The sequence below is a fragment of the Centroberyx affinis genome, unplaced genomic scaffold (assembly GCF_046629955.1).
Source record: "Centroberyx affinis isolate AG114_WGS23_722 - 3 ecotype Tasmania unplaced genomic scaffold, CSIRO-AGI_Caff_v1 ptg003119l_1, whole genome shotgun sequence".
Classification (NCBI taxonomy): domain Eukaryota; kingdom Metazoa; phylum Chordata; class Actinopteri; order Beryciformes; family Berycidae; genus Centroberyx; species Centroberyx affinis.
In genome coordinates, this window is record NW_027281184.1 from 1,546 (window position 1) to 29,289 (window position 27,744).

Sequence of the window (27,744 nt, forward strand, 5' to 3'; positions counted from 1 at the left end):
CTGTGATAACTTGTTTATCAGGAAGTTCTCTTTTCCCTTGCCCCCCCCTCCCCCTCCACAAAAAGGTCAAAGGTCGGGGTGAAAGCACTTGTAGAGCTTTCTTTGTCCACTCCCACCTTTTCTTCCTCCACAATTGATGGTGATTGAAGGCTGAATCTCAGTTAGACAACACAAATACTGACAGGAATTATTTAGTCAACGGAGTAACTCAAGTTCTTCTGTTGCACACAGTTTATTTAACAATATGGTATATAAGTAAGAAATGAGTCTTTAACCAGTTTATACAGTGATTTCATTCTCTCTTCCTTATATTTATAGTATTTCGCTTAATAACTTGCATGATTTACAATAGGAGAAAAAGTAAATCCCCCTAATTCAAGTTTTTGTGTGAGAGAGGAATGAGGGTTGATAACGTTTAGTTTTCCTCAGGGTGAATCTCCACTGCGCCCCAAATCCCTAGATAGCACACAACGTAGTGTAAAATTTAGAGCGCAGGGCGTCATCAGAGATGTGGCCTATAAACAAGCAGTCAACCAGTAATCATTCCGTCTCAGCTTAGGGGGCTGGTCTCTTTCTCGCTCTCTCTTTACACTTTACAACATTTGTATGACAAAAAAGGTATGACAAATTCTTTTTAATGTCAAAGCAACAATTTTCTACACCTGCAAGACAGATTTTTTTTCCGATTTCCAGGCCACTTAGATGTAGGTTGCAGTCCTTGTTTTCCTTGTTTGTGAAACCGGTCGGAGCTGTGTTTCTTTTAGAGTGACTGTGAGGGTTTGTGTCAGTGTCTTCATGTGCGCCTGCATACATGCCCGTGTGTACACAACCTGCCGCAGTCCGTTTCCTATTTTAATACAACTGAGTGCTCTTCATACACACAAAGAGGAAGGGAGGAGTCTCCGTCCCTGAACGCATCGTCTTGAAAAATGGTACAACACTAGATTACAATTGCCAGGAATGACAGCTTGAGAAGAGAACGAAAACCTGGCCCAATTCCCAGACAAATTATTTTACAGTTCCAACACAAAAATGCTTTAAGTTTTTTCCAAAGGTACAAAATAAAAAGGTATGAATAATATAATGCAATTGTCTTGTAAATTTTCTTTAAAAAAAGAAATGAGAAAGGCATGAAACCATACCAAAAACAAACCAAAAATAAAACAAGTATCGAGCACATTTGGTCTCAACCAAAAAATATATTCTTTGTGATTTAAATTTCATTTAAGAAGCAATTTGCAAATCCCTCAACATTTTAAGGAAGAAATACCCATCACTTGGGTTTAGGAAACTATTACATTCCCTAGAAGTGTTGACATTGTTTTTTTTTTGTATTATTTTCCCCCAAATTTTCTCTTTTTCTCTTTACAACTCTTGAAACTTTTTACATGTCAGTACAAAAAGCGTTCTCAACCTTAGAAAGAACAAACAAAGCCCTCTAACGGGACAAAGAGTCCGGGGGAAACGAGGAAGAGGAGTGGGAGGATGGGTTCCTGGGGGTTTTTCAGTTCCCAGCAGAAATGCTACAATCCCTCCACAAACTTCTCCAGCGTGTCCCCTGTAGCATCTCCCACCATCCCCAAGTCACTGTTCAGCCCTCCTCTGTTGGGCGTGTTAAGCTGCGGTAGCATGGCGCTCTGTTCTGGTGTCCCCATGTGTCCCTGCTCCATGGACCCTGACAGGGGGCCCCCCAGACCCGGGCGGGGGGACCCCGAGTGCGGTGGAGGCGGGTGCTGCGGCGAGGGCTGCGGCTGGTTCTGGACCTGCGGCGAGGGACTGGAATGTGGCGGCTGCTGCTGGGGCTGCTGCGAGGGCGGGCAGGGGGACTGAACGGGCGCCGGGGAGCGGACCTGGTTGCTGAGTGCATTGGCCAGGGCGGGCTGGCCGGGGAGGTGGGCTCCACCCTGGGGCTGGCCGGCCAGCAGGTGGGTCTGGGGGCTCATGGGGCCGGGCTGGGCCGGAGAGCCCATCTGCTGCTTCAGGACGGCCTGCTGCTGCTGGGGAAGCTGCTGCTGCTGCTGGAGCATTCGTTGGTGGAGCAGGTTCTGGGTGGAGTCCATCCCCATGCCGGGCTGGCCCATCTGAGCCATGGGCGGGAGCTGGCCCATGGGTCCCCCGGCTGCTCCTGCGCCCGCCTGCATGGCTAGCTGCTGCTGCTGCTGCATGCGCAGCTGGGAGTACGTGGCTGCTGTTCCCTGGGCCTGAGGGGGGAACTGGCCCGGGTGGCCTTGAGGCATCACTCCCTGCTGCTGCTGCTGCTGCTGCTGCTGCTGTTGCCTTAAGAGCTGCCGGCGGTAGAGCTCCTGGATCTGGGGGTTGGGGTTGTGTGCTGGGTTCATCAGCTGCCCTTGGGCCCCTAATGCAGCCATGCCCTGGGCAGGAGGCTGCTGGGGCTGCTGCGGGGGCATCCCGGGCCTCTGCACCGCCCCTCCTTGCATGGCCATGGCCTGCATTGCCGGCATGCCAGGCTGCTGCTGCTGGCCCGGCTGTTGCGGCTGGGTGGCGTGGTACTTGGCTGTTCGCTGTTTGATGAAAGCGGCCATTAGCTGGGGGTTGGATTTGAGGATGTTGAGGACTTCCTGCTGCTGCTGGGGCGAGCTGGGAGACTTGAGGGTGCGGAGGAGGTCCTGGAGGGCGTTGGGAGCGATGGCACCGGGTCTCTGGGGTGTCTGTGGCCGGGCACCAGGCTGCTGGGGAACCAGCATCCTCTGGGGCTGTGGCTGCTGCCCTTGGGGCATCATGGCTCGCTGCATGGTCATGGCCTGCTGCGGAGACTGGCCTTGGGGAAGGCCTGGTTGTTGTGACTGGGCAGCCTGCATGGGTCCCCCAGCTCCAGGCCACTGTCCCGGGGCCATGCCGGGCTGCATGACCTGGGGCCCCCGGGGCCCTGGCACCATCTGCATGGGTGGCTGCATGGGTCCGGCCATGCGCTGCTGTGGCTGCTGGGGATTCATGGGAAGGCCGTTCATGTTGACCCGGTAGTTCTGCTGGTTCTGCTGGGCCTGGGCCATCATTTCGATGTGTCGTGCCATCTTGACTGCGGCCAGGGGAGGCTGCTGCTGCGGGGGCTGCTGGGGCGGCTGGGGAAGAGGGGACTGTTGCTGGTGTAGAGGGGAGGCCTGGGGCCCAGGCTTGCCCTGGGATACCGGCGTTTGAGGCTGGCCATTGCGGGGCGTGTTGGGGAAGGAAGGGGACATGACACCCGCTGTGTTGGGGGTCTGTGGCTGGTTGGAGAGTGGCTGCTGGGGCGTCTGGGGGGTGTTGGGCTGGGGGTGGGAAGTGGGTGTGCTGGGGGCAGCTGAGGCCGGCGGGGACGGTAGAGGCATGGTTCTGCCTTGCATGGTGGCTATTCTTCTCCTCATCAACTGGGCCTGCTGGAGCCTGTGCTGCAGCTGCTGCTGGCGGAGCTTGTGCTTGATGTTCAGGCAGAACGGGACAGGACACTTGTTCTCCTGACAGTGCTTTGCGTGGTAACAGCATAAAGCGATGAGTTGCTTGCATACGGGGCAGCCACCATTGGTCTTGCGCTTGCAGCCTTTGGTGTGCTGCACCACCCTTTTCATCTTCTGGCAGGACGGCAGAGAGCAGTTGGCGTTGCGGCACTGACAGGCGTGGACCAGGGACTGGATGCAGCGCTGGATACTTAAACGCCGGCTCTCCTGCGGGCTCTTGGAGGCCTCTCCGCTCTGGCCGTTGCTGTCGTCGTCCAGGCCGAGGCCCCACTTGACCATTTGGTGCTCGTGGCCCTTGGTGTTGTAACAATTAATGCACAGGTCAAAGTCCTGAGGGGAGAGAGAGACAGAGAAATACGGTAGTTAACACAAGTGCAACAAAGTCTGGGTAATTACAGATTTGACAAATGTTTCACAAATTATCTCATGTCGCCAAGAGATCATACATTTGATCTAGTCGATCCAGACCCACTCCCCTTTTATCTTTCTAACTGTCATAATATGTATATTCAATGACTACTTAACTATTACACTTAAGCTTCGTCTGTCTAAGTTTTTAACTGTGCGACTGTAACCATTTTGGACACTGGACGCAAGACGAATTCCTGTGTCAAAGAATACAGAGCAATCTTCTCTCACCTCGCAGACGGTGCAGTGCCAGCGCGTCTCCACATGGTGCTTGCACTCGTTGCAGGTGTAGACGAAGCGGTCCTGGCCCTGGTTGTGCAGCTCCACCAGCATGCACATGGTGCTCCACTTGCACCTCCTCAAGGAGCTGAACTCCCAGTGTTTGTCCCTGGCCAGAGTCAGGAACGCGTCGCGGCCGTCCATCAGGTCACAGGTCAGCAGGGGGTCGGGGTCGATGATGGGCGGCAGGGTGTTGACCATGGGACCGGAGTGCAGATGGATCACAAAGAACACCTTGAGGAGACAAAGTAAGAGAGGGTGAGAGACGCATAGCAAAACTGAAATGGGCATTCAGACATATCCTAAGAGTTCATTTCCAAAATGCTATACATCCATTTTGGAAATATGGAATTAAAGAATTACCATACTTTGTTCTAATTTTGTGGAATCACTCATTTTGTAAGCGTATGTGTCACCTTTCTGGTGGCTGTCTTCATTCATGAAGCTATGGCCTATGAATCATAATGTGTCTGTATAATCCGAAAACAACTTCCAGTGGCACTTGTGAATTGTATCAAAACAAAACACAACACAAAACATGGCTTAATCTATACGGAGGCTCACCTCTTTGTGCTTCTCCATGTTGGCGTAGAGCTTCTGGGACAGGTCATTGGCTACATTCGGCATCCCAGGCTTCTTCTTATTGGCTCGGCTCACGCTGCTCTTGTTTTTATTGGTCTTCTTGTTGTTCTTCTTCTTGGCATTTTTGCTGTCACTTGGCGTGCCCTGATGGTTAAATACAAGGCAGAGATTATACAAATAAGCTTATTTAAAGAGCACACATTCTCGCTATGTTGAGTATGGACAGAATCTGTCATGAGTCAATATAGTGAGAATTCTTTCAAGTAAATAGTAGTTATGGATGATGACAGAGGTGCTGCATCTCTATCTTCAATATGTGTTTTTTGTTAGTTAGTTGTTGGTGTTATCTTCTATATTTTCTGTGTTCTTTTCTAACAGTATCCTATTCTTTGCTGCTGCAATGACCTAATTTCTCCTCACAGATCATTAGGTTTCATCTTATCTTACATCATACTCACAATTAAAAGTGTTGAAAAAGATACACTACCACTAAGCCACAGAGTAAGAAAGAATACTTGTAACTCTTGTCGCGTTCTACTGCAAAATGGCTGTTGTAACTAATTTAGGCGAAGGAAGCCGTGTGGTAAATTAATATCACACTTCCAGCAGCCATGCATCAACCATATCATACTGTTCTGACCTCAGGAGTTTCACAGGCAGCGGTGTTCTCCTCCTTCTTCCTCTCCTCCTCCTCCTGCTCCAGCTCCTTGATGCTCTCCTCCAGCACGTTGGGCCAGAAGTCGCCTTCAAAGTAGGGCAGCTCATTGGCGCTGGTCAGGCGGTCCTCTGTCGCCTGCTTGCAGATGTCCTGAGAGGAAGACAAAAAGCTTGATTCAAACTACACAAAAACAAGGCCCATTCAAGTGGTTCTGATGAAACTGAAAGCTGGACGTTCAACTGCAATGTTTTAAATATTCCAACGTGCTGAGCATTTCTATGTTCTATTTATGTACTTGTTAGTAAGGACAATGTAGGAAATTTAAGAATTTTTTTTTCACATAGAATTAGCAGAGATGTGTTCAAGGATACAGTAAAACAAAAGAAAAGCAAGACACTGATGGTCTCCCTTTACAAATTAATGGAAGTTGTATATCTGAAAATTTACAATTAGTCTTAGTTCTGAGTTGTGATGTGAGAAAATGGCTCCTCACCTTGTAGTCATGCAGGATCCTCTCTGCGAAGGCCTTGTCCAGCATCTTCCTGTACCACTCCTGCAGCCTCTTGGGCTTGGGGATCTTCTGGTCGGCAGGGTGGCAGTGGAAGATGTAGTCGTCCCCTTCGCTGGGCGGACACGCCCAGATGTGGCCCTGGGCGTACCTGCAGAGACACACAGACCAAAAACTCAGACCAGAAAGATAGTTTAGTTGTTAGGGCTTATGCTGGCCTGGAACTGAATCTCCTAGGACTCCCTTCCCTATGTTGTACCCCTCTCAGTGTTCCCATCTACCCTCTCAAAAAAGAAAAAAACATAAGGGTTGTGGATTGCCTATACTCCTTTAAAAGAAACAGTCAAACAGATAAAGAAATGCAGTAGAAGCAGAAGAAGAGCGGGAGAGTGAGGCTTACCCGAGTTTCTTGACATATTCTAGATAGCCGATAAGGATCTCGTGGTAGACTGCTGTTCGTAGCAGCCGAGGTCTGAAGAAGTGAATACTGTCAAGGTACGATATGTAGACCCGTCTGAGGAGGGGGAGAGGAGGAATAAGGTTAACATCGTCTATAATAAGGCAGCCGAGGTGCCTGTAGGTTAGTAGGACGGCTCAGGTTCGATCCCTGCAACAGCCAGAGTGTCCATCATCGAGCTCCACACGTAGCAAACTGCTGACCATATGTCAGCCCTTCTGGTGAAATGCACTCATGTTTGTGTGTCTCAAAGATATATGCAAAGACACACATTTCTAAGTGCATTTTGTCTAATTTGGTGACTCCAAATCCCTATATTTCTAAAATGCCACTTGCCATTATTACCATGTACCACATACAATCACTACACATCACTATCCATGTACACCGGGTACAGACCTGGTGTTGGGGAATGGGCATTCGGAACCGTACTCCTGCACATGCATGCCGAAGAAGCACACGTCCACGCCGTCAATCTCCTCAAAGGCGAAAAGTGCTTTGGTTCTGTAGGGAAAGGCCTCGGGCATGTCGCCTGTGTCCACAAACCTGGCACAAAGAAAAGGAAAAAAACATCAAAATGCGTGCATAGCTTAATGTGTTGTCTATTAGGCTGGTGAAACTGGGATTTTTTTTTATTAAACAGCAGATGGGCAACACTCCTTGCAACAAGCAACACATCAAGACAGCAGCATCCAAAATCTATTAAAATGTTTTTCAGGGAAAAAAAAACTTTCTCTCTGTTTGTTTACCTAGCATTTTTTCCATCAACTTCTGATCTATTTATAGATGTATTTATTGAAAAGATGAAACGTGTGACTGCAATTGGCTTCACTCCAGACATTTGTTCAGACGTCGGACTTTACAAAGAGTGGAGTTGAAAAATAAACATCAATCACAAACATATTGGTACTCGGTATTGGCAGATGCTCAAACCGGGTTGGTATTGGTTAAAAACTCTGCAATGGTTAGTATTGGGTGGAATTTTTGTGTACGCCCACTGGTACACCATGAAGCAACCACCAGTTTTCCAGTTAGTCATTTTTCATTTCATTGTGACTTAATGGGGACCCTGGCAACAAGATTGTCAGATGACCAAAAAGTTGCCCTGTGTATCACTGCTTTTAGTGACAGTCAGGAGTATAATGGCACAATTCAAACCAAATGGCCTTGAGTCAATAAAAAGCAAACAGCCTTGAATCAGTCAACTTGAAGATAACAGGCTCTTCTATGTGGGCCACCTCCCTCCCAGGATGGGACGAGCATCACAGACTTTGATCTCGTCTGACTAAATAGTGACTGACCCTCTGAGGTAGTCACAGGGTGTGTGTGCCATCTAGTCAAACATGCAAGCTTCTGAGTGGATATAAAAGCTTTATAGAGGGCATTCATCTTTGTATGGCAGGGACAATAAAAAATAAGCTTGGGACAAATAGTACCTGTGCCTGTGGATTTACAAATGGCATTATCAAAGAGGGTGGGACAGGTAATTGGCAGTGTAAAAACTCTGTCGTCATTGTGGACTATTCAGTTGTTGTTTATTTAGTTGACCAAGACAGTTTTTGTCCATAAGTTGGTTTCAAGTCAGTGTTTTTACCATTATATGAGTTACTTTGGATTATAAACCCATCTCTACATCATTAACATTCTTTGATGGATAAAATATTAGATTGAAAGATCAGTTTAAATGATCAAGCACTCCTCAGTCTGAACCTCCACCGCTGCCGTTATCGTTGCTCTCACCTGGCTTTCATGCCTGGTTTAACTTCCACCGTTTTGTCGGAGCTGGCCACCACTCGCACAAACACCTCTCCGGCCTCCGGGTGGTTCTGCCTCTTCAAGTATTTATTCACACGGTCCTCTATGTACATTCCCAACCGTGTCGACTGTAGCCCTATAATGAGAACACACACACACACACACAGGACTCTCGTTAACTTTGCAGGATTTAAGAAACGCAGCCTCAATTTCAGATTGACAACAATCCATTTGTGAAATGTTATTGTGGGCTTTAACTGGTTTCATGGGTCATGGACTTGCTCTACCTCTGAAAAGGACCTCTAGTAAGTCTTCAGCTCAAGTAAAACCATGAAAACCACCAGAAGTTAGAGTTACGAGGGCTTTCCACAAGCAGAGTGAAGTTTCATGAGAGACAGTGGCAGATGTAATCTAAGTTAACACCATATGCCATAAAGGTCAGAAATGTTCTCTATGTCTTACAAACACCAGAGGAGAATGCCAGTAAAACCACAAAGCCAGCAACAAAAAAGGCAGCCACTGCAGGAAAGCCACCGATGGTTATTATCAGAGAAACATATGCAGTCCATATGGAGATGGAGGTGGTTTATATTATCTTGTTTCTTCAGTGCTTGTGAAACAAAACTGCATTAAGCTATGGACATTCTGAATACTGCATGACAAGCTGTGGGGGAAAACTGGTCCAAACTGGTCCGGGGAAACCGAGATTGAAGCATTTGAATATAGAGAACAGCACTAACTTTTTGCAGAAAACTTGTTGTCCTTCCGTGTTTTACTGCTCTTCTTCAAACAATTGTCACAGATGAATCTGGAAAAAAAGAGAAAAAGAAAATATATATAGTTTTTGCTACTATTACCACAGAAGATATGCAACAGTACTGCTGTCCATCTGGGAAAATTAGGGGGATGAGAACTCACCCAGATGGCCAGATGACATCGTAGTGTAAGACACATATCTGGTGCATCTTCCGTCCGCAATCTTTACATTCAACAAACCTGAAGAAAAGGAAAATGTAAGACTTTGGATATTTCAGCGGGAAGAAAGACCGCCCTGTAGCTGAAAGGTCACAGGCTTGATCCTTGCAACCTTGTCAGAGTGTTGACTAGATGCTTAAAACGCAAATGCAACAAGTAAACCACTGTACAAATTGTCACACAGCTTCAGGTCATGTTGCCAGTGGCCTTCATTTGTATGACTGTTGACAACTTAACTGCAGAGGCAGCAAGCAACACAGACATCTCCATTCAGTTTCATCTTCCTCCAGTCGTTACGCACTTGCAAGCCAGCCAATGCAAGTGCGCCTTTGTAGGAGGATTTAAAAAAAAAAAAAAAAAAAAAAAAGAGTATTGTGCATTCAATTTGACTCTGTGAAAGACAAACACTGCATATCGAAGTGCATGGGCCCATATTTTCTGATGGAAAACCTCTCTTGGGACACAGAGCTGTGATTCCATTCAGCAGGTGGCGCTGCTGAGCTGCCCTGGGGCTCTACTGAAACCCAACCGATTGATCTGAAAGCTAGGGAGAAAATATGGAGACTGTGCACCAAAAGCACAAAAACAAAGCCAGATGTGTGCGGCAGAAAAAGGATGTTTACTTTCAAAGATGTGATCGGGAACAAAAAAAAAAAAAAAAGTAGGGAAAAAAGCAGGAAAAACGATTATTCATCAGAAATTAGACTAACTCAAAAAGTAACCCCTGAAAGACCATATCCATTTATTATGTAACATTAGGCTCTCTCACTGAAAGGGCGTGGGTGTGTGTCTACTTACGGTTCAGGGTCTAGTGTGTCATTCTTCTTCCTTTCAAACTGGTCTTTTGATATCATTCTGAAGAGACAAGGAAAGGAATGTGAGGCAGAGCGAAAAGGAGAGACGGTGAGAAAGAGACACACAAACACACAGACAGGGATTAAGCCGAATCTAAAAATAAACAACAACTTTGAGGCATTTTTCTACCCGCCCAAAACAAATGCAATTAGTTTATTAGTTGCTCAGGACGGAGCAAGAGCTGGGCTGTGTGTGTTCATGGCAATGCAGAGTCTGTATGCACAGGATTACTCTAGATGGCGTTGAGATTGAATGTGTGAGCATGTGCATATTTACTGTTGTTCTATGCCACTCTATTAATGCATACCGACTGAGCACCTAAAAAGCGCTAGCACACAAATGCATGAGTTGAATGATGGATTTGAGGTTGAAGTCCAATCCAGTGGAGGATCTAAATGCAGGCGTCACTTTGCAAGATGTTAACAAAAATTAGGGAGACATTCTCGCCATTTTATTAACAACTGCATAATGCCACTTGTTGAAAAATATTTTGTGGGATAGTGCGATCACAACAGAAATGTTTTCTGTTACTTCAGCTTTCAAATACAATGAAACATGGGAAACAATGGCATAGTGAGCAGGGACAACTCAAGTTCAAGCGTTCTTGTGCAAGACACTGAATCCCTATAAACTCCTGAATTTCCCTTTGGGTTTCAACAGAGTATGACCAAAACAGGAGTGAAAGAAAAGGATGTTCTAACAATGTGATGGGTTCCATGAATAATAAAAAGCCACAAGTCTCCGGTGATGACGGCATGTCTGCAAAATTTGTTTTGAAATATGCGGGTGGCAAATCGAGTTCCTCTTTGTATTGGTAAAGTCAACAGCAGGTTCACTTACGTCTGCGGCTGTGCGGGATCGTCCCCCAACGTCACGCTCTCCCCCTGGATCTCATTGAAGCACTTCTCACAGAAATGATACCTGCAAGGATACACAGTCATTCAGCACATTCAAAATTGCACACGTGGTTGAAAGAACAGTTGAGTGCGCCTCCCCACGTTTTACTTTTATTTTAAGTGTATAAATGTGTAACTTTGTAATATTTAGGACTCAGGTACTTGTTTATATGTGTCAGATACAACTGCGCGCAAAATAACACAAGTGTTTTTGTGCATTACAATAGAGAGAGAGGGAATCCCTGAGCTCCCATTGCGAGTGTAAATAGACCGCGCTGCAGGAGCCCCATGCTGCCTGTCAGGCTGTGCTGTATCATTACTGCTGCTGCACAGCTCCATTCTCAAAGTGCCCCGTCAAGAAAAAGCCCCACCGAAAAACAGAGCTGCAGTTACACAGACCATGCAGCAGGGGGTGCAAGGTAACGCAGTGCGAGCAGTCATGTGCTGGCTTTCAACAGAGAGGAAAACGCAATGATACGCAACGCTGCTTGTGGCCTTAACCAAGGCATTATATTTTCAGCTGCCTTACAAAAGAGGGGGCAGCAACACTGAATTCAGCTGAGTCCCTGAATGGATGCTGAGCAAAAAAAAAAAAAAAAATCAACACACTGCCTTGCGGCTCTATGTGTCGAGCCGTCCCAAATCCTATGTTACTGACAGTCTTTGGGGAGAGTGTTTCTCTGTGTGCCGATGGGCTAAATGTTGGCTGATGGGCTAAATGTTGTTGTGAGTAAAACCACTATGTAGTCTTGTGCCACGCCGGGCCTGGGAGGCAGAGCCACGCAGGCCACAGCTGTCACGATGAAACTACCGCCTGGGTCACAGTGTTCGCTCTACAGCTACAGGGTAACAGATCCCACGGCCCTGGGAATGGGCAATATAGTTCAAATGGCTGCATTTATAGCCAATTAGACACTTAATAAGCAACTGTGCATGCAAATGTGTGACAGTATATGTATAATAAAGCCATTTCAGTAAGATTCAATGTGTAATGAAGTGTCCAAGTGTGTAATGAAGTGCAATGTTTAATTTATTTTATACCAGACTCATAGCTGAGTTCACAGCCACCCATAATTGCATGCATATACATTAACACACGCATGCATCCACACACACATGGGTACCTGTTCTGGTAGCTGTAGTATGTGCCTCCAGTGGGTATGGTGCACAGCTGCTTGCCGTAGCAACAGAGGGTTTGAGGGGAGAACTCGTACTGCAGAGGCAAGGGAGAGGACAAAAGAATTTACAAACCAAAATCATTTCATTCAAACTCAAGAAGAGAGGTGCCATAAATCTCTACTATCCAGAGTAGGAAAATCAACGACAGCCAGCAGCGTAATACTGGTAAATTTTGACCTTGGCTGGAAAATCTGCCTACTCTACCAGCCACTAGACAACCAACCACTCATCAGACTGAGGACTCACTCTAGTCTGAAAATCTAAAGTAACAGTGACTAAAGTTATTTCTTCACCCTGGTGTTATCACAAGGTTGGCTAACAGATCAAATCATAACCCCCACATCTACGCTTTTAACTGCTTCCCTCCATCTTTCATCCTCCATCCTCCATCCTTCTTCCATCCGCTCCCTGTTCTCCATCTCACCTTTCTGCCGCAGCAGTAGCCCAGGCCCTGCATGACCGGGTCGATCTCCGACTCAAACACCTCGGCCAGCTTGGAGCAGTACTTGTAGACGCGGGACGTCTTGCGGTTGTAGAGCCAGGCGTTGTTGAACATGAGCCAGACATCGTCCACATATTGCCAGGGCTCTTGGTACTGGCCCGTGTCCAGTTTGCGTTTTATTGTGGACAGGTCTATGGGGTTCTTCACAATGTCAAAGTAGTCCTGGAGAGAGACGGACAGATACAGGGACAGGTTCCAGGGTCAAATGATAAAGGTACAACACATTTTTGCCAATTAAAATTCTGCATCTGTTCCGTAAATCTTCCCCAACATTTAACAAATTACCATGACCAATATTTGCTATTAATGTTGCATTTTTTACTTGACTTAGTTAACTACAATCATTCATCAACTGGGCCAGAAGAAGACCTGGGTCATTCAAATTGGCTATTTAACAAAAGCTGTATAATTTTCACTTTAAGAACAAATAATATCACTTGGGAGTTATGTAATCAGGATATTTGCTCCTTGGGTTATTACTTTCTCAAAAGGTAACTCAATCTTACAGCAGGCAAACTTGAACTGTAGCAATAAGAAGTTTATGAACAACTTCCCATGACATTTCAAAACTTGTTTTGGGCGCATTTCATTTCCCTTAATAGTTCCACCACTGTAAAAGACATATTGTATTCCACGCTCTTCATGACAGATGGATCTCTGACTGCTTCCCAGCACTGCATTGACACAGTGAAAACCTTAGGCATTCTGTGTATGTGTGTTACCTACCGGGATACCCAGCAGCATGGGGTCCACCGGCTGTCTGAAGGGCAGCGACTCTGGGTCCTGCCTGTAGAGAGACTCGAGCGTGGGCATCAGAGCCTGGCGCAACTCCTCAGGCTTAAAGACTGGAGGGAGTGGGGGAGGGGGAGAGGTTGAGAGATAGAGACGAATGAAGAAATGGCAAGATGCAAGTGTTACACAAAGAAAGTTGGGGGGGAAAGATACACCTATCTAGTGCCAGCTGGTCATCTGCTGCTATAGCCCATTTATCATAAGGGCCAACAACATGTGTTTTGAGATGCCTTTCTGCACACCACTGTTATAAAGAGCTGTTATTGGAGCGTTTGTGGGCTTACTGTTACCTTGAACAAGTCTGCCCACTCTCCTCTGACCTCTACTCTCTCGTTAACAAGGTACTTTCGGCCACAGATCTGCCGCTCACTGGATGTTCTGTGTTTATCGCACCATTCTCTGTAAACTCTGGACACTGTAGTGTATGAAAATCCCAGGAGGGGAGCTGTTTCTGAGATGGAGAACCAACAATCAGACTACGATCAAAGTCGCTTGGATCACACATGTTGCCCATTCTAATGTTTGGTTGACCAAAAACCTAAACCACTTCACCATGTCTGCATGCTTTATATATTGTGTTGCTGCCACTTGATTGGCTGTTTGGAGGAGCAGGCTATTTGTGTTAAGGAGCAGGTGTACCTAATATAGTGGCTGGTGAGTAAATATTTACTATACATAGAAATGAAGTACAAGGCCACGACCAAAAAGGGGAAAGCAGACAACATGTGAGTAGACAACAATGTTCCAACACATGTTCTGATTCTTATTTCTGAAAGCTCTCCTAACTTTTCCTGTGTTCAATAATAACCATCTTTGTCTTGTCCTCTGTCACATTTTGTTATTTTTGAGAAGCAAATGCTTCACCATTAAAACACACTTGCCTTAAACCACTTACTAACTGACTAACTGACTAATGAAAGCTGGCATGTTGTGACATAAGCATACATTTCCCTTTACTGTTTTGGAGAGTTCAGTGTATTTGTAGCGCACAAAGGTACACAGCAACTCTTTGGCCTTGACTGTTAATGTCAGCTTGTTGGCCATCATTTTGTCTTTTTAAAAAGAGTAACCAAACCCCACACCCAAATCTGTGTAAAGCCTGGCATGTAATGGTAAAAAGCATGCCACTGAAATTGCCATCTGCTATTGGCTGATCTTTGGTGCCGGATGCTATCACCACTTATTGTACTTTATAGAAGGTGACATAACCTGGCACCAAAGATCAGCCAATAGGAGATGGCATTTTCAGTGGCATGCTTTTTACTGTTTGGTGTTTATAGTCAAGTTGTCTTGACAACGAAAACGGAAAGACGTAAACGATGACACTTAGGTTATCTGACTAATGTTATACGTTTCATTGAAACTCAAAATAAGTGATGACAGACTGAGTCAGAGATGGCACCAAGTGGGCGTCTTAACATTACTAGTGATGACGATAACTCCTCTTCCCCTTGCCTACGGGTTGCAACTTCACTCCGTTTCTATCTCTTAGTCATAGGCTCTAAACAAAAGAGGAGAATTTCATTCATCCCTCGGCTCCACACTCACTTTTCCTCCGTGACTGAGTTGGGGATGAGGAGGTTGTGCTGTTGGCTCCTCCCTCCTCCTCGTCTTTGGGTTCTGTCTTCATTTCCGGCTTCTTCTCCTCCACCTCCATTGGCTCCTGCTTCTCCTCTGGCTCCTCCTTCTTTATTGACAGCGAACCAGAGTCGTCCTCAGTCTGCAGACAGAAAGGCAACTGTGACTCATTCTACCGCTGCTATGTTTGTCAACTGAACACTCGCAGGGGTTGGATAATTGATGGCTTATGCCATCAGAGATTGGTTTAGACAAAAATACATGTTTCTGTTTTCATTTAGCTAGTGTGTGTGTGTGTGTGTGTGTGTGTGTGTGTGTGTGTGTGTGTGTGTGTATGAAATCGCTGTATGAAATCACTAATTTCTCCATACGAGAATAGAGCACATTCTTCTCTTTCTCCACTCCATGGTACAAGTTGTATGACACCTCAAAGAGCCACATGTTTTGACTCCTTGTAATGAGTTTATCTTCCTGTTCCAAAGTCCAATGGAGAAATGGTTTGCTCTTCACCTTTTTTGCCATGTTTAGCTACAATTAATAGGCCAGCTACCTGTGTGGTGCTCAGCTCATTGGCTGTTGACAGCTTGGTCAGCCTTTATGTGTATTCACAGTCCAAACAATGAACTAAGACTGACACCGACTCCTTAAAATGTTCACAGAGAGTAGTGCCAAATGATAAAGTATATGAATTAATGGATGACAAATTATTGAATTCATAAATACAGTACTGTGCAAAAGTCTTAGGCACCCTAGATTTTTTATATACATTTCTTAGAAGTCTTAGATGTTTATTTGTTTTCTGCATTAGTGTGTCAGTAGACTGCTGTTTATTGTAAATCTTTGATATTCAGAAACTTTTCATTTCATTAGTTTTGAAAGCATCTACGCTTTATGGATATCTTTGACATAAGCCTAAGACTTTTGCACAGTACTGTATATAAATGAATGAATGAATGTATAAATAACACATGGATTGGTGAATGAGTGAATGGCTGGAGGGGTGACTAGAATTACAAACTGAATCTTTTTTATCTAACCTTTATTAAACCAAACAAGTCCCTTTGAGATTAAAAATCTGTTTCAAGGGAGACTTGGTCAAGATGGCGGCAGCACGAAGTCAAGCTGCATTTAAGCCATTTAAGCTATAGAAGCTATATTAAAGCTATGAATGATGGATGGATAGATGGATGAGTCAGTGGAGAGTGAATTAATGGATTAAAGCACCGTCAATCAATGAATGGATAGATGGATCAATGAGTTGAAGTGCAAATGAACGCTTAACCCCCACCCACCTCCATCTTGGGCTCAGTCTTGCCACCGCTGGCCTCAAACTCCTGCTGGTCGTGCCGTGGCTCTGCTTTGGTCTCCTGGACAGGCAGGTCTGCTCCGGCATGCTGCGAGTGCAGGTCGGCGCTGGCGGCTGAAGCCGGCGTGGGAACCCGGTTATCCAGACTGGCCCCCGGTTGGGAAAGCTGAAACACAGAGGGAGGGAGGGAGGGAGGGAGGGAGAGAAAGATAATCCATGAGGCACTGGCAACAGCTCATCGTTTGCTTTTTTGCATGCAGAGTTGAAGCTACGACACGCATGAACACCTCCCATTTGCAATTCATCGCTCCCATAAGTCCAAAGATGCGATATTCCCACTGTGATGGATGCTATAAACAGAGTGGTGGAGATGCAGTTATAAGACAAAAAAGGTGAATGTGGGTGGGACGGTTGGTACATGGCAGTCAGAGGGATGGAGTTTTGAGGGGAGGCGGGTCAGAGCGGAGGACATGCGGAGGGTCTCAGTCTCACCGGCGTGGTAGGGGGCTGAGGTGGGGGCTGCGTCTGTGCTGTTGCGGGGATCTCCGCCTGTGTTTGGGGCTGGGTGGGGCGGGGCGGGGTGGCGCCCTGGGCCGGGGCCGGGCCGGGGCCGGGGCCGGGGCCGGGGCCAGGGAGGGTGGGGGTGGAGCTGCGGCTGGAGGGCTGGGGGTGCGGCAGGTTAGTGGCCGCCCCAGCCGAGGAGGCAGAGGAGGCAGCGGGCGGAGGCGTGGAGTGCAAGGGGGTTTGGGAGGAGGCTAGCTGGGGGCCCAACGAGGGGCCAAGTGCATTCATGGGGAGGTTAGCGCTCTGTTGTTGCTGCTGCTGCTGCTGCTGGAGAGAAGGACACACACAAAGGGCAGGCGGACACACACACACACACACAAGATAAGCAGACAAACATACAGTCACAAGGTCAGACAGACAACAAAGACAAACATAACACCACACAGAGATTTGGGTTTAGAGAGCACCTTGTGATTGGTTTGAGAATAATTTAAAAGCAAGTAGCGGCTAGTGTGATTGGTTAAAGTAGTTTTAGATTAGTTCCCCAGCAGCTAGTCTGAATTAGCAAAACTTAGTAGCGAGTCTAAAACGGACAGCATTACCCAGAGCAAGCCACACGTGTCAAGTGTCTCTCCATGTCTCACCTGGGTGACTGCAGCCTGTGCCTGTGGCTGGCCCATGCCAGGCCCCACGGTGACATTCATGGCACCTGTAGCGGCGACGGCGGCGGATCCTGGAGGAAACTGGGTCTGAGCCAGAAACTGTCCCTGGCTGGCCGTCTGCCCCACCATGCTGCCACCGCCATGCGCCGCCATCATGCCCTGGGCCTGGGGCATCCTGGAGGGGGACATGCCCATCTAGACAGCAGGAAAGGGAAGGAATGGGCATGGGATGTTACCATGAGCTGTGCAACAGGAACTATTATAAAGTTTCTACTGATCACAATAGAAACACAAGTCATTGCGATGGTTAATCATGTTGAGGTAAGTGACCAACTAATTCTGATTGTTTTCATCCTTGCATCAACACTATGGCTGCATAATATTGAGAAGAGGGCAGTATATAAGGTATAAATATTGAACATCATTGTATTTTTAAACATTTTAAGCAAAACTTCTCATTACCACCTATGTCCCTATCTATTTCAATGGATCTTTGGTTGCATTGTGATCTTAATAAACTTTAAATATTCTATTAAATCAAAATGCATATTGTTCATTATAACTCATAGTAAAGTATAACTAAGTCAATTTACAATTATTATTTCAGATTGAAAGATTATGGAGGAAAAAACATTGTGTGCAAGGGCATTGTTCTCATCCTCCGCTACATTCTGCTGCACTCCTAGTCAGTAAGTCAGTAATGTCTTGTAAATAAAGATATATTTTTCCATGATGCCTCACAATAAGCAACAGATCCAAGATGGATACCAGGTTAGCAAGTACTTTCAAACTGAAATTATATTCTAAACGCCTGTACAAGACAATAGTGACTCATTACCAAACATACAATTGTTAATGTTTTATGTTCATGTTTTAATATTGGATTATCAATATTTGACCATTATAAATGTAATTAAGTTCCAAATTATTTTTGCATAGTCATCATGGCTACTCCATTATTAGCAAAACATGATTAAATCCTCTCATCCTCCACAACACATTCTCTTTTACCGCTACCCTAGCCTGGGTTGCACTTTTTACCCGTTTCTTGGGACTTGGTAGCTATACATATTTAATACTCTCTATTCTTGGGTGATGTTTGAGGTGTTGGAACAAGATGGCCGGTGTTATCTTATGTTGCACTCACTGCAACTACACGGCTTACTTATGACCCTTATGAGCGCTCGTCTGAATACAAACTACTGCCAAACGACTGATGTTGAATTATTTTTCAGGACAAAACCATCCTCATTCACTATAATCTTTTTACCAACAACCTTGTCCTCCTCAGTGTCATTAATTGGCCACTTCTCTACTCTTTCCTCTACAAGTAACAAGCTTGCACTACCCAATTACAATCGCTGATTGGTCGACTGTGAAAGAGAATTGCATATGTTCAAATGGCAATTTCAGTTTGATTAATAGTGCAGCCGTAATGCAAAAAAAAAAGAAAAGCCATCGGGTCGTATTGAATGTTCTGCCTCTAGTCAAATGCTATTGAATCAATTTGCTAGGATGAGGCAAGGTTACTATTTCAATTAGGACATTGGAAAGATAATTTCCAAAATTGGCAATTATCACAAGAGCCATTGATTGCCCACTCACCATTCACCCAATTCCCATTCTTTGACAATAAAGGAAATGACTGGGAATATTATTTTGTACTAAAAGGTCACCATCTGTATCCCACACCTGGGTTTCCAAGAGCTCTGCAGTCCCTGACTAGCACAACGGAGAAATCACCATCAGCAAAGGCCTGCTCTTTTCTTCTCAATTTACCTGCTTCTGCTAACACTGGACTATTGCATTTTTTGTTATTGTCCACCTGCCGCAGCGACTCGTCCTTCCCAAAATTTTTCTATTCAAATAGATTTTTGAATAGACCTCCAAGTGGCTGCTAGTGTAGACAAATAGCCAGAGGAAGAATTTACCAGTGTTTGGGTGTTTGCTGATGTTATTTTCCCACTGTGTGTGCATGCTATGTTTGATTTATGTTCCCCCTCCCCCCTCACCGGTGGGACGGAGCTCATGTTGATTTGCTGTGGGTGGTTCATGGGGGAGGCGGCGCGGGCTCCCATGGGTGCCTGGGACATCTGGACGTTGGGCAGAGCCATGGGGTTGAACTGGTTGATTCCTGCACACAAGAGCGGACCACAATGTTAAGCAACGGACACGAAGGAACGCAGAGGCACTACACATATAAAATGTCTCCGGATGGAATTCAACCACCTAAACTTTTTCCGCATTTTATAGTGTTGCACATGGATTTTAAATGGATTCAACTGGGATTTTTTGGCAACAAGCTACACAAAATATCCCATAATGGTGGACTGAAAACATGTTTAGAAATTGTTGCAAATGTATTGTAAATTAAATACAGAAATATATTAATTCTTTGCAGAAAAACCTTTGACAGCAATTACAGCTTAAAGACTGCTTGGACGTCTGTATCAGCTTGGCACATATGGATTTTGAAATTTGAATTAGTAAATTCTTCCTTGCAAATTTGCTCAAACTCAGTCAAGTTTGATGGGTAGCGTCTGTGAACGGCTATCTTCAAGTTATTCTAGATTCCAGTGGGATTTAACTCTGTGCTCTGGCTGGACCATTCCAGGACTTTCGCATTCTTGTTCTGAAGCCACTCCAGTTTTGATTTGGCTGTATGCTTAAGGTTGTTGCCCTGTTGCAACATTAACTGTCACCCCAATTTAAAGTCTCCGGTAATCTGAAGCAGGTCCTCCTCGGGAATTTCCCTGTATTTGGCTCCATTCATTGTTCTTTCTGCTGCTGCTGCCACGTCCCTGACCAAGGTCCTTCCTGCATGGTTGCTCAGTTCAGCTGGACAACCGGCTCTAGAAGGAGTCTGGGTCTCCATATTTTTTTCACATTTCCTAATGCTGGAACCTGCTGTGTTTGTGTCAATTCCCAACACAAATTGTTTTACAGCCTTCCTCAGATCTATGCCTTGTCGCAATTCTGTCTCTGAATTCCTTGGACAATCCTTGGACTCCATCCATTTTCTAGCTGCTTATCCGGGTCAGGGTCATAGCAGCAACAGGGCAAGCAGAGCAGCCCAGACTTTTCCCCAGCAACTTCCTCCAGCTCCTCCTGTGGGATCCCCAGGAGGTTGGGAGATATAATCCCTCCAGTGTGTCCTGAATGTACCCCAGGTGCCAGGTACACCTATAAAGGGAGGCACCCTGGGGGCGTCCTTACCAGGTGTCTGAAACTCAACTGGCTCCTCCCACCGGGGACCTTCCAGATCGCTGATCTCCTCATCCTGTCGTGTAGAATGAGGCCAGCCACCTTGCGGAGAAACCTCATCTCGGACACTTGTAACCATGATCTTATTCTTTTGGTCACTATTCAGAGCTCATGACCATAGGCCACGGTCAGAACAAAGACTGACCGGTAATTCGAGAGCTTTGCTTTGTGGCTCAGCTCTCTCTTCACCACCACGGTCCAATACACTGCCTGCATTACAGTAGCCTATGCACCTAACCAGCAGTCAATGTCACAATCCTTCTTACCATCACTTGTGAACAGGACCCCGAGATACCTGAACTCCTCTGCTTGAGGCAGCTGCTCAACCCTCAACACTCAGCTGCAAACGGCTCCACTGCGTATCAGAGATCACATATCAGATCCTATAAAGCCAGAAGGGCGACATCATCCGCAAACCGTAGCGATGCCGCCCTAATGTCACCGAACCGGACACTCTCCAGACGTCAGCTGTGCCTTGATATTCTCTCCATGAATATCACAAACAGGAGAGGGGACAACGCAGTCCCTTGGCGAAGTCCAGTGCCCATCTTGAACAAGCTTGACTTGATGCCAAGAATGCAAAACCGCATCGTTCCTCCTGAATCTAAGGTTCTGCAATCAGTCAGAGTCTCCTTTCCTTGGACTCCATGGTAAACATTCTGCTCTGACATGCCTGTCATCTGTGGGAACCTTATGGAGACATACTGTATGTATCTCAATGTAAATCATGTCCAATGAGTTGAACTGGCTAGAAGTGGACTCCAATGAAGTTGTAGAAATATCTCATGGACAAAAGAATTTAGATCTACCTTAATTTAATTTGGAGTGTCAATGTCAAGGGGTTGAATACTTATTGGCTGAAAATATTTCAGCTTTTCATTTTTCATTGATTTAAAAAAATAAATAAATAAATAATCTGTCCGTTATTATGTTGTTATGGGTTATTGTGTGTAGATCAGTGATTAAAAATCCTACATTCATCCAGGCTGTAACACCACAAATGCGGAAAAAGTTAGGGACAATGAATATTTTCTCAAGGCAGTGTATACCATCACACATGTACATAGACACACACACATCTATGTAAACATATGCCCCCAAAGAAATCACATACACACAGGGACACACAGATGGATACACATGCACACAGAAAGTTTGACAGCAATATGGAAGAGGTACCTTGAGAAACCTGCATGCGATTCATGATCTGATTTGGCACGTTGGGCATAGGCACAGGTCCATCTATAAAACAAGAAGTAAACAGAAGACTTAGAAGTTACATTGAAAAAGCCAAATAAACACATCTGCAAGAAGGAAAAAAGCAAAAGGATCACTGAATGCTTTCATTCCTAATCACTGACCCTTATTTCTGGGTACTCACTCGATAGTTTTCCATTTTAGAGTTACATACTTTATTCTTAACTTTATCCAAGAAATGTTAAAAGTCATGGATTTGAACATTTACAACATGATAAATGCCAACAGTCACCTAGGCCATATTGCATTACAGCTAAGGCTTACTTTTTAGAACAATCAATATCAAAATACATGAAATGACAGTAGATCTACAACCACATAAAATATCAGTTACTATACAGTTCTTTTCCAAACTTGTCCAATTCCCAAAATGTTCAAGACCTGAAACTGTCATACTAATTTTCCAAACTTTCTGAAGATTTTCAGACATTTGTAGGTAAAAGCCTGTTCTCACTCTGTGGCCTGGGGCCCAGGGCGTTGGGCTGGGGGAGGCCGGGCTGCTGGGCGGCCTGGGCGGCCAGAGGGGCCTGGTTGATGATCTGCTTCTGCAACCGTGAGCGCCTCTTCTCCTCCAGTTCCTTCTGGATCTTATAGATTTTCTCAGCCAGGAAGTGGTAGTACTCATCCTTAAGGGAGGGAGGGGGAAGGAGAAATAAATGTCATTACAAAAAAGTGATCACAATAAGCATATTGTAACATCTGTTATACCTAATGGCTCCTTCACTGCAGATAATGGGAGACAGTGGGGTGTGCCCATGTCAAGCTGAGCAAGCCGAGTCGTGCCCTAGTTGAGGCCTGTTTTATAAGACCTACCCTGCTGTTAGCCGACTCGTACATGTCCCCCTCCACCTTTCTGGCATAGGCCACCAAGTTCTCCATTCGTCTGTCCTTCAAAGCTGCCGGGTCAGGGGTGGGGAATATGGCTTGTACTCTGCACAACCGGGGAAGGAGAGAATTTGCAGCAATGAATATTTATGAAGCACCACTTAAATGGATAAAAATATACACTGTCCTATTGATAACCAAAGCAGGAAAGTAACGTTTTCCATCCACTGGCCACAATTCACTGGCAATTTCACCAGCCGACTACATTCAAATAAAATCAGGCCTTTACGAACTTACAGGCCACAGCTCTAATTCATCAGCATTTGTGTGGTGGCTGCCAATAAATTTACCACTCTGCTGATAATGAACGCCATGATTGCTTTCTCAAACAGTTGCATTTTTCCACCAGGGGGCTGGACTTACAGTTTGTGTACGAGGTGATTGCGCAGGTCCTGAGTGACGTGCTCATGCCAGGCTTTCCTGGTGCCTGTGGCAGAGAGGGGTGCTGCTGTGGGCAGGTTGCCCATGGAGCCCACAGCCGACCCGTCTGACAGCAGCTGACTGGAGGAGGAACAGGATTGGGGGAAGGAGAGAGGGAGACAAGAATGTTAAGCGCTGCGTTTGTTTTTTCAAATAATGCCTAAGTTTGCAGGCAACTGTAGTAAATTTATAAGGGAACTTAGAATGCAGTAAGTCCTATATGCATAAGTATCCACCTTTATCTGCAATTCAAAGTAATTGCCCTCGCATAGCTCAACATCACTAAATGCAAGCATTTCACAACACATATTGGCGTGGACTGACTTGTTAGCGTTGAGTGTGTTGGGAAGGGAGTCTGTGTGCAGGTTTGTCTGTTCTGACGAGGGCACGCCCATTGCCGCACCTCCAAGAGCCATCTGGTTACCTGTGAACACAGTGTGAAAAGATTTGACATTACAACACAAACGCACATCTTAAATACTGTTTAAATTTCTTAACATTTTCCGGACCTTACTGTATCGACTTAAAGAGTTTGAACCCTAACCCTGAACACAGTGCAACTTTGATTGAATCACTGCAATAAAATCAGTCTTTACCAAGTGCATTGATGGGTCTCATCTGCTGCGGAAGCTGCTGTTGGGCCTGTGCATTCTGTGCGGCCGGAGTCTGCCCGGACCCCGGGGCCTGCTGGGCCTGGGCCTGCCCAGGGGCCTGGCTGCTGTACGGCAGCCCAAGCGCTGCGTAGGCCCTCTGCATGGAGCTGGGGTCTATGGGGGTCGATGTGTTGATGGTGGGGGCGCTGGGTTGGCCCGTGCCTACTGAGGACATGGGGTTCTGGAGGCCCGTGTTGGGGGAGCTCAGCATGGCTGGAGAGAGAAATGGAGCAGTCGGATCAAAACACTCCAACACCATCATATTCGCCTTACTGTTGGTTGCTTGTAATGTTAACCATCTAGGAGATTAAGCTTATTCTACTACTGCACTCAAATTAAGTTGCTCTACGTAAGAGCACCAGCTAAAAACCGAAAATGTAGATGCTATATGCCAAGCCCATTAAAATGTAAAGCAATTTGTTTTGGTGGAAACGGTGCAGAAACACAAAGTTCTTACAGTATATAGGGAAACCAGGTACAAAGACAAAAGGACTGCATATACAGTGTAAAGGGAGAATAACAAGACATACACACACATGCACACACACCTTGAACTTTGAAAAGTTGAGTCAAAAGGATAGCAGTGTGAAGCAGTGAGAACATTAATCTAAGGCTAAATGCTTTAAACGCCAGAAAACTGAAGAAATGCATAAATCCCTTCAGGGGACAGAACATTAGCATATTATTCTGGGTTCAGGTCTCGGTCAGGCCAAAAAAGCACTCGGTATGTGTAAAGACAAAAATCGGAGGAGGCAGAACAAAGAAATTCTGCGTGCTGTTTGCGTTGGCAGGAGAGAGCACAAGTCGTGGCATTGTACTCTCCAACATGCAAGCCAAACAAGGACAAACCAACACTGGAACGCTCATAGTGATGAAAGATGCTGAGCAGCGTGGCGAGGTAAAGAAAAAAACAAGTGACGAGGAGGGAAAATTGGAAAGACAGCGCAAAATTAACTAATGTAAGTAATTCAGAGAAATAACAGACTGGGAAATTGGAAGATCAAAATGATGGGGGAGATGGGGAGGGATTAGAGAAAAGAAGAGAGAAACTGTGATCTGATGACAAAAGTGAAAGAGAGAGCAAGCAAGAAAGAAAGTGTGAAGAAAGCAGTGGTTTGTACGAGGCAGAGAGGCTGTCAAACTCAGCTCTGCTCCAGTGGGGAGTAGCAGCCACCAGCTCAACAGCCAATGGCTCAGCGGGACTCTTCTAGCACACGCTCTCCGTCCCCTCCCTCCTCCATCCCCCTTCCCTCTTCCATCCCCCTCCTTTCTCCCTCCCATCCCTCCTGTGTGTCAGATTACAAGCCCAGCGGGACTCCACTCTTGCTCATCGAGCTCTTTTAGTCAACGTGGAGGAGCACAGAGCTAGAAATAAATTGCCTGACTGGTGGGGTTTGCACTCGGCACGGCAATATGCATACGCCTATTCTACACACAAACATCTTCGGCTGGTTTCATGCTTTAGTTAGAATGACATTAGGAAGTACACAAGTTAACTTCTTTCCAAAGCTGTGACTCAATACATGATATCCCCTAAAGGTAAAGACTGTGGATCTGTGAGCTGAACCCAGAACTTTCCGTGTCTGGATTTCTATAAAACTCGCCTATCCAAGTCAATGGCACAAGTTCAGCCTTGCATTTGATCTCTCTATTAAAGAGGGCCGACTTTACAATGGCTAAGCGATCCTGGGTCAGGGTCAGGGCCATAGGTTACACTCACGCTGCTGGGTGCGCTTGTCGCTGGCGTTCTTCAGCGGCAGGCAGACGGGGCAGTCATGTCGCGTGCAATTCTTCCAGTGGGAGATGATCTGTCTGGACGATGCACAGTGAGCCACTGGAGAGAGAGAGAGGGAGGGAGAGAGGGAGAGAGAGAGAGAGACACCATCGGGGATTAGAATTTATAGGGCTATATGAAAATAAAATGCAAACATGAGATTGGAAATAAAGGCCTTGGGGTATACAAGAGACTTGGGCTCTTCTCAACAGAAAAATGCTAAAGGGACATTAGCTAGATGGAGAGAAAAAGAACAAATGAAAGAAACTTAAGACAGACATTTGTCTGCCCCAAAGTCAAAGATCTCAGGTTCGGCACAACGCACCAATTTCCAGTCTTGGAAGGTTGTACGTTTGGACGAGAGGAAAGAGAACCTAAAACGTATGTTCCTGGTGCGTGATTGGACAGCTCGAGTCGCCTCATCTCAGCTGTGGCCAGGCTAACGTGCTAGCAGCTAATCTAACAAGAAATCGCAACCTGGCTAGACTAGGCCCTGCTGGCTGCCTGGCACCACTGAGAGCTGCTCATGTGCAAGAGGACAATTACGCCATGCCTTCAAGCTTTGAGGGCCATGCATGAATAAATGCAATTAAACTGTATTATCTTTGTCAATACGCCAACACTTTTGGCTAAGACTCAAACACTTCAGCAGGCCTATAATGTTGGTGGCTTTTTGCGCATTCAGTATTCAGTGATAACCAAAGAGCAGGCCTCAGATTTAGCTCCCGAGCCAAACTAAGCACTAGTGATACTGCAGACTCCAGGCTCCCTCAGGTGAAAATGAACCAAATCTTCAATTGAATGCAGATTAGTCTAAAATCTTAGGGGCGATAACTGCTAGTTGAGGAACAAAGTCTTGCTGCCCGGTTATTTAGGTTGCAGTGAGATGAAGACATCCTGAGCAAGAGGAAATGAGTTGGCCAGCAAAAAGCACACGAGACACAGACTCCTACACACTTACACACCTTGGCCTATGAGTGTGTCTGGCTTGAAAGTCAACTTAAGTATTCAAGTCCAAGAGCAGCGCGATAGATGGAGCCAAATATAAATGAGAGTGGCTTGAGGGGAATTTTTCATTAGAGCAATGCTGGTACTGACACAGGAAGGAGCGTGATGGGGGCTGAGGTTCAAGAGCCAGGGAAGTTAGCAGACAGAAAACAAACACTGTACAGCCACCCCAAGAAAAGAAATAGGAGAGGGAGGGGCAGCAGAGTTATCCAGCTAGAATGGCAGGCTGGCAGGCAGGTGGGTGAGCAGTGTTGTGCTTTGTAAATGGATGGAAATCCCCCTGTGCCGTGTCTGGATTAGGGCGAGACACGTGGCGTGACCAACGAGGAGTGAAGGGGAGCGTATGCTAGAGCGCCTGGCCCTGGCTGTGCGACTGGCCTCACCAAGGAGACCAGGCAAGACGAATGAAGGGATGGAGGGATGTAAATAAAGGAGTGACCCAAGATGGGAGATAAGGCTGCACAATTAATTGTACATAATCATATATCACGGTTTTATTAAGTCCCAGTGTGGAATATCAAGCGCTATTACACATGAGCAATTACAAACCACTGAATGAGCAACGTGCAACCTATGTATCAAAGAGACAAGACAAGAAGGCTAGCAATTCACAAAGGGTAACACTTTTCTATAGCTAACAATTCTTCACAGCAAGAAATATTACAACATGTGAAATGACAGCGGGTCTGCAACAACACAAAATGTGCAGTCGCGTGTCAGGACTGAGGAACAGTATTTTTCCCCTTTCTTTTCTAACCATTTTGTCCAATGTCCAAACTTTTCAATACCTGGAAATCATCAGGTTCATTTGACAGTTTCAAACGCCGGAGCTCCAACTCACCCTGGCAGGACTTGCCGGCCTGGCAGTGGGTCATGTGGTTGAGGACGTTCTTCATGGTGCGGCAGTGGGGCAGGGCGCAGGCCCTCACCTCCCCGTTGGCCTGCTCCCGCCGCTGGCACTTGTGTGCGTGGAGCAGCAGGACCAGCTGCTGCTGGATCAGCTTGCGCTTCTCTGGGTCGGCCGTGGGGCCCGCCGCCGGCACCGCCACGCCACCGCCGCCAGCCAGGGGCAACATGGCCGCCTGCTGCTGGGACTGCTGCATGGGGGAGGAAGAAGAAGACAGACAAAGAAATG

At 46.1% G+C, this 27,744-nt stretch overlaps 1 protein-coding gene across 1 annotated transcript in view; it reads right to left on the reverse strand.

Annotated features, from left to right (window-relative positions):
- Nucleotides 1-229: 229 nt before the first annotated feature.
- LOC139659471 (CREB-binding protein-like) overlaps nucleotides 230-27,744 on the reverse strand; it is a 44,313-nt gene continuing 16,798 nt past the window's right edge. Inside the window, exons 4-31 of the mRNA XM_071537756.1 lie at nucleotides 27,451-27,706; nucleotides 25,548-25,661; nucleotides 23,771-24,040; nucleotides 23,499-23,598; nucleotides 23,118-23,255; nucleotides 22,683-22,800; nucleotides 22,324-22,495; nucleotides 21,792-21,854; nucleotides 19,361-19,482; nucleotides 17,331-17,543; nucleotides 16,675-17,004; nucleotides 16,169-16,348; nucleotides 14,847-15,018; nucleotides 13,233-13,351; nucleotides 12,429-12,668; nucleotides 11,950-12,038; nucleotides 10,770-10,850; nucleotides 9,873-9,929; nucleotides 9,018-9,095; nucleotides 8,840-8,907; nucleotides 8,085-8,235; nucleotides 6,744-6,890; nucleotides 6,288-6,401; nucleotides 5,873-6,038; nucleotides 5,362-5,529; nucleotides 4,704-4,865; nucleotides 4,092-4,373; nucleotides 230-3,782 (exon numbers count right to left, since the gene is read on the reverse strand). Of these exons, the coding sequence (XP_071393857.1) occupies nucleotides 1,524-3,782; nucleotides 4,092-4,373; nucleotides 4,704-4,865; nucleotides 5,362-5,529; nucleotides 5,873-6,038; nucleotides 6,288-6,401; nucleotides 6,744-6,890; nucleotides 8,085-8,235; nucleotides 8,840-8,907; nucleotides 9,018-9,095; nucleotides 9,873-9,929; nucleotides 10,770-10,850; nucleotides 11,950-12,038; nucleotides 12,429-12,668; nucleotides 13,233-13,351; nucleotides 14,847-15,018; nucleotides 16,169-16,348; nucleotides 16,675-17,004; nucleotides 17,331-17,543; nucleotides 19,361-19,482; nucleotides 21,792-21,854; nucleotides 22,324-22,495; nucleotides 22,683-22,800; nucleotides 23,118-23,255; nucleotides 23,499-23,598; nucleotides 23,771-24,040; nucleotides 25,548-25,661; nucleotides 27,451-27,706 (6,429 nt within the window). The 3' untranslated portion in view covers nucleotides 230-1,523. The remainder of the gene's footprint in view (nucleotides 3,783-4,091; nucleotides 4,374-4,703; nucleotides 4,866-5,361; nucleotides 5,530-5,872; nucleotides 6,039-6,287; nucleotides 6,402-6,743; nucleotides 6,891-8,084; nucleotides 8,236-8,839; nucleotides 8,908-9,017; nucleotides 9,096-9,872; nucleotides 9,930-10,769; nucleotides 10,851-11,949; nucleotides 12,039-12,428; nucleotides 12,669-13,232; nucleotides 13,352-14,846; nucleotides 15,019-16,168; nucleotides 16,349-16,674; nucleotides 17,005-17,330; nucleotides 17,544-19,360; nucleotides 19,483-21,791; nucleotides 21,855-22,323; nucleotides 22,496-22,682; nucleotides 22,801-23,117; nucleotides 23,256-23,498; nucleotides 23,599-23,770; nucleotides 24,041-25,547; nucleotides 25,662-27,450; nucleotides 27,707-27,744) is intronic.